The sequence below is a fragment of the Hemicordylus capensis genome, chromosome 2 (genome assembly GCF_027244095.1).
Source record: "Hemicordylus capensis ecotype Gifberg chromosome 2, rHemCap1.1.pri, whole genome shotgun sequence".
NCBI lineage: Eukaryota > Metazoa > Chordata > Lepidosauria > Squamata > Cordylidae > Hemicordylus > Hemicordylus capensis.
The window spans coordinates 190,880,143-190,892,265 of record NC_069658.1 but is presented as its reverse complement, the minus strand read 5'-3'; the positions used below and the strand labels follow the sequence as shown (position 1 = coordinate 190,892,265).

Here is a 12,123-nt window from a genome sequence, read left to right as displayed (position 1 = left end):
TATGAGAGAGCCTCAAAGGCAAATGGAAGATCCGACTCAGTTGTGAAACAACTTCTGAGAATGTAGCTAAACTTGTCTGTAAAGTCCTTAAATTAACAGCCATTTCTCACAATTTGGGGACTTTCTGCTAATAAAATTGGTTGTTACTCCATCCCAACACAAAAAGAAATCCTTCCTCTTCTCCTTTTGGTGAGGAACATGGAACTCCTCAAAGTGTCTGCCCCTTAAAGCAACTCAACTTGGAAGTTCCCAGTCTCTCCTCTTGCTATTGGAGTCTTTATCCGTTCCCACAGGAGTGGCTCTACTGGCCAATGCACCCGAAAGAATCCCTGAGCGCAAGAAGAGGCCCCCTCGCGATGGGCTTCCTGACGGGAGACCTGCCTTACCCTCCTCTGTGGTTGGGAGCAACATGAGACCCACCTCCCGAGCTGCCAAGCACAGGCTGATGTCCCATAGGGAGGAACAACTTGCCATGCAGCGGGTGAGTCACTAAGCGTGCCTTGCTTTCCTGTCATCTCTACACCCACAGCCACTGCCATACAGGGCTCACTCATCACGAAGAAAAACCCCTATTCTTAAGCATCCCTTAAAAAAAAATAAAATTCCATTTTTAACTCTTGGTTTCCCTCTCTGACATCATTCCAACCTTACTGGAACATATCTGGCCAGGAAACCTAATGAAGTAAAGTTGGTGGGGTGGCAGGGGAAGGGTGAGAAATGGAGTAATCAAATTATCACTTTTCCTCTCCCCTCTCCTTTGAAAACTTGTCAGTTGCTTTCGTCAAAACATCGCGAGCCCACTTGCCTAAAGTATGGATGCACTATAGATGCATTAGCCCACTTGCCTAAACTATACCTCAGAGACAGCCTCTCCAAACACTTGACCATGGGAACATCCATTCCCATTGGATGTAAGCAAAAACCGCCACCTCTAACCCTAGGTGTGGATTGGTTCACCAAACGTCTGGCATCTTTCCTCCAAATTGAGATTATTTTCCCCTGGAATGATGCATGCTGATTGAAGTTTATTTCAGCTTTACCTCATATTGGACTTTATTGATGATGCTCTGCTGCTTTAGTGTGCCAGATTATCAAATGTGTGGCTGGACAGAATGTTTTGGGGTTCTCTCTCTCTCTCTTTGGGGAGGCGGGTTCTGTTGTACTGTGTCAAGTCCATACTATGTGCTCTTTTTCTCCCTTTCTGTAACATATCTCAAGTGTGGTGGCTGTCTGTGGCTTACCAGACAAGCTCTGGATTTTTTTCCTCCTCCATAAGTAGGATAGCTCTCCCACATTACAAACAGGAATATGCAGCCAGCTGATGTATCACTCAATAGAGATAAAATAGGCTGGCTGGCCCAAGCACTCCTAGCTGGAGATTAAAATAGCTTTGTTTTATGGCAGCTCCTGGCACTTCTAACCAGTCCATAAACTAATGGTGTTAGGGCTTGATCCTTGGCTCAAAGGCAGTCCCAGTTTGTCACGCTTGTGCTTTCAGGTTTTGTAACGTTCAAAGGAGTCAGAGGGACAAAGGAGCTCTCCTACATGCCTCTGTGTGTTGGAAAAGCTTTATTGGACGGAGTGGAAGTTGGATATACTGACCATGTATATCCCGGGGGTTTGCCTTTGACCCAGGGTTCAGTCTGATCTGGATTTTTTTAAACTCCCAATGGCCAAATTGAACGAAACCATACTCTGTCCCCTTCTGGATATGACCTCCTGTGATTTTTCTTCTCTCTCTCTAGGAGGCATCAGTGGAAAGAATTTTTCATTGTTAGAGTGGTGGGCCTTGTCATTTTTCAGAGATTCAGGATGTATCTCTTTGGAGGGCTTACCTGGAGTCATGCTGTGTGTAAAACCAGAGTGCCCCCCACCCCACCTTCTTTCTAACAGGAGAGAATCAGCCAGGTGCTGAAAGATTTGGAAGAGGAGCAAATACCCATTGTCAAGTTGGGCGATGCCAGCATTGCAGCCCCTTTCACCTCCAAGCTCTCCTCTATACAGTGCAGTAAGTATGGAGAAGAAAGAGATGGGGAGGGAGCCTCTTATCAGGTGCTTCATGCCGTACAGTCACTGTGTGTCCTTAGGAGAGGAGCCAGACTTGTCCATTCCTGAACCAAGAGGATGTCCTCAGAGTATTTTCACAAAAAAAGTACCAATGAGCCTCTTTTGTACTATTGGTGTGCATGTTGTTTACTTGCAGTTTTTAAAGCAAATGTGAAAACTACCCAATCAAATGCTTCATTCATGATGATAACAGTGAAAAGGATCAGCATCTGCTCCTTTTAGAAAAGGGCCTGGAAGGAGCTCGCATGATTCTTAGCCATTTGTTTTGTTGTTGAGAGTCCTTCCCTATGTAATTTTGAGGACCACCTGGCCCTGCTGTAGTTGGATTTCCAGCCCCTGGGCAGGGGGATCCACTAGGGAAAGTGCCAGTGAATGCAAGTGGCCAGGGTAGGGCAAGGCTGGAGCAGACTTCCTCCCAGCTTAGCTTCTGCAAGCCTCATTTTATATGGACTGCACCCATGTGGCTCTAAAGAGGGAGGGACAATTAACCTAGTGCAGTGGAGATCCGAGCTTCCTCTTTCCCTCTGCAGTCTGTCATGTGATCAAGCAGGGCCGCTGCACCCTGGTCACCACACTTCAGATGTTCAAGATCCTGGCGTTGAATGCGCTCATCTTGGCCTATAGCCAGAGTGTCCTTTACTTAGAAGGAGTAAAGTTCAGCGATTTCCAGGCTACACTGCAGGGGCTGCTGCTGGCTGGCTGCTTCCTTTTCATCTCCCGGTCCAAGGTGAGGAGGGGGAAGGCGCTGAGAGACTATGACACACAAGAGGGGAGTGTGGATCATTCCAACAGGCTAAAAGTCTTTGAACTCATTCATATACACTGATCCAATAATAGCATATAGTCCACTTGTCTTTGGCAGTGATCTGTTCTTAGTCTTTATGGCTGCAGCGATAGGCTTGTAGTGCTGCAAATGCCTGATGAAATCTCAGAAGCAAGATTGGTGGTCGTGGGTAGAGTGATAGGCATGATTTCTGGGAGTCAGTTTCTGGCTCCTCTTAACTGGTAGAACTGATAAAAATGAATCTGAATAAATAATATAGCTAACAAATATTCCACTTCCTTGCCATAGGATTCCCCTAGTCTGTTCACTGAGGGGTGGTGGTTGCTACAGCCCTTCCATATTATAAAGAGACTTAAAGCAGGTCCTCAGTAGGATGGAAGGGCCATGCAGACGAGGGCCTCTCTCTTGCCCCTGTGTCCTAGTCATTGTGGCAAGTTGGTAACCTTCCCCCCCCCACTTTGGGGCCCCTTTCAAAACATGTGATCAGTTCAACCTTACCTGCTTTCCAAATACTAGCAGGTGAATACAAGAAGCCCCCCAATTAGGTACAGCTTGTGGAACTCTGGTCCTTACCCTTCCTCTTGTTTGCAGCCTCTGAAGACCCTCTCCCGGGAGCGCCCACTCCCTAATATATTCAACCTTTACACAGTTCTTACGGTGCTGCTGCAATTCATGGTTCATTTCATCAGCCTGGTTTATCTGTATCGAGGTGCACAGGCCCGCAGTGACCCCAAGTGAGTGTTGTTTAGATATAAGCATGAACCATAGAATTGGGAAAGAAAATACCTCAATAGGGATGTGCATGCACCTTTTACGGGCCTCCAAACAGGTCCAGACACCGGGCAGTTCCGAGGCTTGAAGGCGAGGGTTGGGACAACTTTAAGGGCAGGGGCGGGTCCACATACCCCTTCCTTCACGTTCCCCCTGCCAGCGCGCCATCTGTAAAGGCTCCATCAGGGCGGCAGCATACCTCCCTGATGCCCTGTTCTCTCTTTGGCTGCAAGTGCTGGTTGCGTGTGTGCACACCCACTGTGTGTGAGACATGCGTTCCCCCATGCACCTGGCACTTCCAGCCACTTCTGCCGAAGAGAGAATGGGGCAGCAGGGAGGTGTGATGCCGCCCCGACAGAGCCTTTACAGACGGAGCCCTGGCAGGGGGAGAGCAGAGTGAGGGGTGAGTGCACCCTCCCCTGCCCTTCAAGTTGTCCCACCCCCACCTTTGAACCGGCCCCTGCCGGTTCGGTGCACATCCCTAATCCTTAAAGGTGGGATGAGTAGTGGCAGACTGGAATATGGGCAAAGGGGATATAAATGGGTCCAGAGAACAGCATGAAAACAAGCTGAGAATTTGTATAAGTGACATTCTACAAATTTACATTAACTTGAATGAATAACCTGGGTTTCCACTAAAACTCCAGCATTCCAGAGTCAAACTCTCAAAGAACGTTCTCTTTTTCCTTAAGGAAAGATGACTTTGTGGATCTCTATAAGGAGTTTGAACCCAGTCTGGTGAACAGCACTGTGTACATCATGTCCATGGCCATGCAGATGGCTACATTTGCCATCAATTATAAGGTGAGATGTCCTCAGCTTTGACAACAGATGGAAACTGGGTGGTGCACCATAAGTCCCTTCCTGCTTCCCTTGGCACTAGTCATGCTGGAGCATGGTGTGGTGTGGGGGCCTATGTCGAAAGAGACATGGGAAATAATGGGTGCTGGGACAGAGGGGATTGACCAAGCCACTGGGGCTTAGGAAGCATAACTTAAGGTGTTTGAAGGAGTGTTTCCCAATACTAACCAGATAGAAGGCAGCTTCCAGAAACTTCAGATGATGTGCGGGGTTAAACCATGGAAAAACAAGGATGTCAATTAAGATATTTTGCTTAATTGGGTTGGGGCCCAAATCTCCAAAACAAGTCTAGAGTGCATGTGTTGACTCTTCTCCTGCCATTCGTGCATTTAAAGCCCACTTAAATCTGCTGGCTAAAGTCAGGGATGAGGCTGTAACTCAGTGGTAGAGCATCTGCTTAGCATGCAGAAGGTCTCAGGCTCAATCCCAGGGATCTCCGGGTAAGGCTGGGAAAGAGTCTCTGTCTGAAACCGCTGGCAGTCATTGTCAACCTGACGGAGCTCGGTGGACCAATGGTTTGCCTTGATACAAGGGCAGCTCCGGCTAGCCATGTTACAGTGAAGAGCAGGGCTGCTCTGGCATGCATATGAAGGGCTGTCTGAAGACATGGACAGTCACAGCTGTGTGAACAAGGCAGTGAATTGTGTCTACCCTATTAGTTAATATGTGCATGCAAGATAGGAGGCCAGTCTTGAAATGCAGTTGTCTTTGGCTAATATTTGGATTTCATGATACCTGCAATCTGGTTTTTGGTTTAATTGCTTCAGGGCCATCCTTTCATGGAAAGCCTGCGGGAAAACAAACCTCTGCTGTGGAGCATTATCCTGTCGGGACTAGCAATTGTAGCTCTTTTGACGGGCTCCTCTCCAGAATTCAGTGAACAGTTTGGACTGGTGGAAATCCCGACTGAGGTAAGCAAATTTGAAGCAGATCTTTTTAATAGGCAAGCTTCTTGCTGGGTCATTCCTTGAAGACTCCTGGAAGACTCTGCTACTCCTGTGGTTAGGACGTTCTCCCTCAGACGAGGATTGTATCCGAGGAACATGGGTTATGCCGACCTACTGCTCCGAGACAGGGCCAATCAGAAAGATCTTCGTAGCAGGAGGGAGGGACAACCCCTTCAGTCGATCGCCCTGTCTCGCTCCAAGCAGGTGCCTTTCGCTTCAGTCCTCCCTAGCTATTTGTCCTTCCCTTTGTGCTTTTTGTGGGCTAGCTAGTATTTCGGGGAGAGGACCGTCCTAGCGCGCCCGCTCGCGTGACTTTCTGCTTTCGCGACGGTTGTTGAAGGGCTATGGAAGCTCTTGTTTCGCGCAGCGAGAGGGAGGCCTCTCCCTCCCTCTCCGAGGACTCAGTGGCACCAGTGACGTGCCGTGCTGAGTGGGCCGCGGCTACCTCACCTGCGCCCAAGACTCAGCCCCCCAAGGCAAAGAAGATAAAGAAGCTCTCGAGGGAGCAGAAAGCGGCAGCACGTGCGGCCAAGCGCCACAGGCGCCCGCAGACTTTCAGCCGGCGGTCATTGCCAGTGCCGAGGGGGAGACTGCTAGGGGGGTCCATTCCTCACCGCCAGAACAAGGGGAAGGCTCGCTCACCGTGGACTTGTCGGCGGACGGGGACGCTCAGGTAGGAACACTGGGGTCCCCGCTGCCAGGCGAGCCGCCCGCTAAGCGCTCCTGCCCTTCTCCTTCAATACCGGAGCGGGCACAATCCGGAGCCGTTGAGGAGGAGATTCCTCCCAGTTTCACGGCCCTACTTAGGAGAGTGGTGGCAGAGGAATTTGGAAAGCTCGTCCCCGATCTGGCGCGACAAATTCCCGCCAGTACTGCTCCGGCCGCCATTTTGAGCCCACAGGAGACGGGCGTGCCTGCCGGTCCGGCGCCTCAGCCATCCACGGCTGGGCTCCCGCGGTCATGTTTGGGGCCTCCTAATTTGTCCCCCTGTGTGCCATGTCGCCCCCCGGCCCAGGGTCCGGCCTTAGCAGCACCTACTCTGTTCCCTGTGGAGGACAGGGAGCGTTCGGAGGACTCGGACTCCGGCAGGGAGGAGGGGGAACTTTCTGGAGATGAAGGGGAATCCTTGCCGCCATCGCAGGCCCCCTATAGGTTATTTAACCAAGCAGATTTCCCAGTTCTTCACAAGGCCCGTAAGTCGCTGCGCTTAGAGGGGCTTGTGCCTGCCCCTCAGGACGCTTTGGAGGGGGACCCGGCTGTTCTACCCTCCCTGAAGGCCCCTGAGGTGGCTGTGCCTTGCCCACAGCTTTTTCTGGACATTATTCAGGACAAGTGGGACCGGCCCTTGGAGAGCAAGGGTCCTCCGCCTGGGGTTAGGCGCCTTTACACCATCCCCAAAGCAGTTATGGACAAACTTCAGGTCCCCCCTGTGGACAAGGAGGTTACGTCACTTGTCACGGGGGCAGTCCTTCCGAGGGATGGAGATGAGGTCCTCCGTAATGTGGAGGACAAAAAGTGTGATGCTTCGTTGCGTCGGTCACACAAGGCCTCGGCTCTCGCTGTAAGGGCTTCTGTGGCCACTTCTATATTTGCTCGGGCCTCTGTCCTGTGGGTTAGGGAGCTCCTACCCCTAGTCCCCCCAGAATTGGTGGCCCTGAGACAGGGTCTTAACAAATTGGGCAAGACTTCTGCCTTTATGGCCGACAGTTCCCTTGACACGGTCCAATTGTCCGCTTGGGCCATGGCTTCTGACATCACTGTCAGACGGCATTTGTGGCTCAAGAACTGGAAAGTGGATCAGAAATCCAGAAGTAATTTGGCCAATTCTTCATTTAAGGGGGGCAAGCTATTCGGAGAGGCGTTGGAGCCGGTCCTTGTCGAGACTAAGGATAGGAAGAAAGCTATGCCTTCCTCAGTGCAACGACAGGAGCGGAGATCCTTTTCAAATGCCTCTTCTTCCTCTTCCTCAGGCAGCTTTGGGAATAGGAGGTTTCGGTCTAATTTTCGTCCCCGTCAGGGCAAACAGGACAAACCCACATGGTCCAGATCCCAGGGTTTTGCTCAGGACCGTCCCCAGCAGAAATTTCAACAGTTGGGCCAGTACTCTAAGTCTGGCTTCAAACGTCCTGCTTCTCAATGACTCCGGGGCGGGGCGGCAGGTGGGCGGCCGGCTGGCTTTTGCTCTGCAGTGGTTCAGGACGTGCACAGACGCCTGGGTTCGATGCACCATCTCCCTAGGTTACAGCCTAGAGTTCCTGTCCCGCCCACCAGATCGATTTCTGTCATCCCCCCCAGTCTCACAATGCACACAAGCATTCCCTGATGGTCAAGGCAATTCACCACCTTCTCGACATCAGGGCGATAGAGCGAGTCCCCCCAGAGGAGGTGGGACGTGGAGTGTATTCTATTCTCTTCTTGGTGCCAAAAAAGACCTCGGAATGGAGGGCTATCCTGGATTTGAAGTTCGTCAATCGTTTCCTCAAGGGGAGGCGGTTTCGGATGGAAACCCTGAGGTCCATATTGACGGCTCTCCAGGAAGGGGACTTCATGGCCTCCATAGACCTCAAGGAGGCTTATCTCCATGTTCCCATTCATCCTCTGGACAGGAGGTTTCTGCATTTCACCTACGCAGGGGATCACTATCAGTACCGGGACCTCCCCTTCGGTCTCTCGACTGCGCCGCGGGTGTTTACCAAGATCATGGTGGCACTCGTGGCGCACTTGAGAACCAAGGGGATCCACCTTTACCCGTATTTGGACGACCTTTTAATTCGGTCGCCATCTTGGGAGAAGGTACAGTCGGACGTCAGGGAGACCCTCACAACCTTGGCCGAGCACGGGTTTCTGGTAAATTTCAAAAAGAGCTCCCTTATCCCCAAAAACAGGATTCAGCATCTGGGGGCGATCATAGATTCGTCGCAGGGGACGGTCCACCTGACCGACGAAAGAAGACGGAAGCTGCACGCTGCTTGCTTCGGACTGTTGAGGCGTCCTCAGTCCAGCATTCGGTTTCTGTCTCAGTTACAGGGTCTGATGGTCTCTTCAATTGGAATCGTGCCTTGGGCATGCTTTCATTCTCGTCCTCTACAGTGGCTTCTTCTGCCTCTTCAGGATCTGGTCACATGCAGGTCAAGACTTAGGGTGCCCCTGACCCCTCAGGTACGCCTATCCCTCGGGTGGTGGACATCCCATGCCCTCCACAAAGGGGTAAGTTTTCTTCCGGTCGACCACGTTGTGGTCACGACCGCCAGCCTTCTAGGTTGGGGGGGTCACTGCGGTCGCCAGGTGGCTCAAGGTCAGTGGTCGGACGAGGAGAGGCGTCAGTCCATCAATTGGCTAGAACTCCAGGCTGTCCGGCTGGTCCTCATTCAGTTTCTTCCCGAGCTTCACGGTCGGCATGCCCTGGTTCGCACCGACAATGCCACTGCCAAAGCTCACCTCAATCGTCAGGGAGGGACGAAGTCCCGGTCCTTGATGCGCGAGGCCGAGAGTCTGCTGAGTTGAGCAGAAAAGTACCTGTGTTCACTGGAGGCCAATCACGTCAGCGGGGTGGACAACACTCTGGCAGACTGGCTGAGCCGGTCTCAGCTGGACCGGGGGAGTGGATCCTGGATGATAAGGTGTTCCGGGAGATTGTTCACCAGTTCGGTTCCCCCTCAGTAGACCTATTTGCAGTCCTAGCCAACACCAAGGTGCCCAGGTTCTTCTCAAGGTATCCATCTCCGGGAGCGGAGGGGGTGGACGCTCTTCTGTCCCCCTGGCCACGGGGTCTGCTTTATGCCTTGCCACCCTTTGCCGTGCTGGCCCGGATGGTGCAACGGATCAGGCACCAGAAAGCGGAGGTCATTCTTGTAGCGCCGCATTGGCCACGACGGCCGTGGTTTTTCTGACCTGGTTGCCCTATCGTCAGAACCTCCTCTTCCTCTGGGGAATCGGCCCCATCTCCTTCATCAGGGTCCGGTCCTTCATCCAGCTCCAGAGTGGATCAATCTTCACGCCTGGAGATTGAGCAGGACTCTTTAGCTCGCTGCGGCTATTCATCTGCGGTCCAGGAAACGATTATGGCCTCTAGGCGTCCATCCACGGCTCGTATCTATCAATCAACCTGGCAGGCGTATTCGCAGTGGTGCCACGCCTCTGGGGGAGATCCTGTGACAGCTTCCATTGCGCAGGTTTTGGGGTTCTTGCAGATGGGCCTAGATAGGGGTCTTCGTCCCATTACCCTATGTCGCCAGGTCTTTGCTATCTCGTCCGTGCTCCAGGTCCCTGGCGTTCCTTCCATGGCGGGGCATCCTCATGTACAGCGTTTCCTGAAAGGGGCGGTGGCTTTGAAGCCTCCCTCTATTCACCGTTTTTCCACTTGGGATCTCAATCTAATACTCGGGGCACTGTCTAAAGCCCCATTCGAGCCACTGCGTACTGTTTCTGTGCGTATGCTCACCCTGAAGGTTTTGTTTTTGGTAGCCATCATGTCGGCTAGACGGGTTTCTGATCTGGGTGCTCTGTCCATCCGGAAGGAGTTATGCATGGTTTTCCCTGACTATGTGGTGCTTCGTACAGATCCGACTTACCTTCCCAAAGTGAATTCAGTTTTTCACAGAGCGCAGGAGCTGATGCTTCCCTCTTTTTTGTCCCAGTCCCTCCTCCCCTAAGGAGAGGGACTGGCACAAATTGGATGTGCGTCGCGCTATCCGCATTTACCTGAGGCGGACGAAACCCTTTAGGGTTTCTGAGACCTTCTTTGTTTCTTTTCGTGCCTGTTCAATGGGTAAGAAGGTTTCCAATTCTTCCCTATCACACTGGATCTGTCAGGCTATCCAGCTGGCATACGCCGTGGCGGGGGAAGCTGCGACTGAAGGCATAACTGCTCACTCCACTCGCAGTGCAGCAGCCTCCGCGGCCCTGTCCACCTTGGCCCCTTTGGCTGACATATGTAGGGCTGCCACCTGGGCTTCCCTCTCAACCTTTGTTAAACATTACAAGATACACGATTAGGCTTCTGCGGACTCATCTTTTGGCCGTTGTGTATTGCAGAAGGTGGTTTCTCCTTAGGATCAGACATTCTGTTCTTTGTCCTCCCGAGATTGGGTGTAGCTGGGGTATGTCCCATGTTCCTCGGATACAATCCTCGTCTGAGGGAGAATGAATCGTTGGCACTTACCTGAATGGTCATTCTCCTCAGACGTATGGATTGTATCCAACCCACCCGTTTGTGGTCTGATCCTGTTCCCCACATTTTACCTTTCTACACCTGTCCCCTATATGTCTGTGGGGTGGTGTTTTCCTACTCAGGATGGCGGTCCTCTCGAGGGGTGATTCAGAGTTAGTTTTGGGGACACGTGTCTTTGTCCGTTTGTTGCTCTCCGTTATTTTCCAAGGGAGAAGATTGTTGCCTATGTTTTGGGTTTTCTGTCTAGGGGGGCTACGTTGCTTGTTCTACAGTGTTCTTTCTAGTTTTTCTGGAGCATCGAAGCGCTGTGTTATCGACTGAAGGGGTGAGGGGGTTGTCCCTCCCTCCTGCTACGAAGATCTTTCTGATTGGCCCTGTCTCGGAGCAGTAGGTCAGCATAACCCATGTTCCTCGGATACAATCCATACGTCTGAGGAGAATGACCATTCAGGTAAGTGCCAACGATTCATTCTCATTTAGGAGTGTCTCCAAAAGTCTGAAAAATATCTGCTTTGAACTGGAACTGTTGGCAGTGTCCCTGAGCTACCTGCTGATGGGTACCCATCTGGAGTGGAGATAGTTTAAAGGCGTCTTTCTTTAGTCTACCCTTCTAAAACCTGGTTAACACAGGGGCTTTACAGACAGCTGTCTTGCTGCCAGGTTTGGGGCAAGTATCTGAATTCTAGTAGTTACTGGTCTACTCTTCTGCAGCTAACTAGACCAGATTGGTTAGACTAAGCAAACATAGTTGATGAAGTCTTATAGAGAATTCAGCTCTAGTGGGGGAGACAGTTTATGGTGTACTTCTAATAGATCAGGGAAATGTGCGTATGCAAAACAAACAGCAGGGAAAGGACATTAGTCCTTCCCATATGGTTACAACCACCTGTGGAGGACTGTGCTGTACCAGCACAAACTGGCTTCTGTTAATCTCTGTTTACTAAAAACACTGCCTTATGGGAAATGGCTAAAAAGGTGCTGAATTGTCACAGTAGCAACTACAAGCCCTGAGTATGATCAGCTATCACTGTTAACTACTTCCCCTTTAGTTAGAGCTAAGGTCAGAGATTCAGCACTAGACTGAATCCAGGTGAGTGTCATTCTGAAATTTCCCCCTGCTGCCTCTATACGGGGTGAAGACTGCTATTTACCAAGTGGTTGCTTACAGCAGTGTGCCACTCGCTATCAGCAGGAGAGCAGAAACATTTTCTCTTCTCCTCCTAATAGTTTTAAATACAGAACTGTGGTGGCAACACTCTTCACCCTTTGCCTGCAAATACAACTCACTTACTGATGGCTATGTGTACACTATTGTAAATCAGGGTGCGTGTACACTGTTAGGCAGCAAACTGGTCTGCCACAAAGCAGGACGGTTTGATTGCAAACCAGAGAGGGTGGCCAGTCTGCGACCGAACCATGCCGTCTGTGGTGGATCAGTTTGCCGTGATTGCAAAGGGGATCCTCATCAGTTAGGTACAGAACTGCAAATTGCTTTGCATCGTCATGCCAGTGGCCTCTGCCTC

The 12,123-nt window shown here is 51.3% G+C and overlaps 1 protein-coding gene across 1 annotated transcript in view; it reads left to right on the top strand.

Moving 5' to 3' along the window:
- ATP13A1 (ATPase 13A1) overlaps positions 1-12,123 on the top strand; it is a 65,949-nt gene that overhangs the window by 53,030 nt on the left and 796 nt on the right. Inside the window, exons 20-25 of the mRNA XM_053291070.1 lie at positions 294-481; positions 1,894-2,008; positions 2,598-2,794; positions 3,443-3,585; positions 4,315-4,426; positions 5,251-5,394. Of these exons, the coding sequence (XP_053147045.1) occupies positions 294-481; positions 1,894-2,008; positions 2,598-2,794; positions 3,443-3,585; positions 4,315-4,426; positions 5,251-5,394 (899 nt within the window). The remainder of the gene's footprint in view (positions 1-293; positions 482-1,893; positions 2,009-2,597; positions 2,795-3,442; positions 3,586-4,314; positions 4,427-5,250; positions 5,395-12,123) is intronic.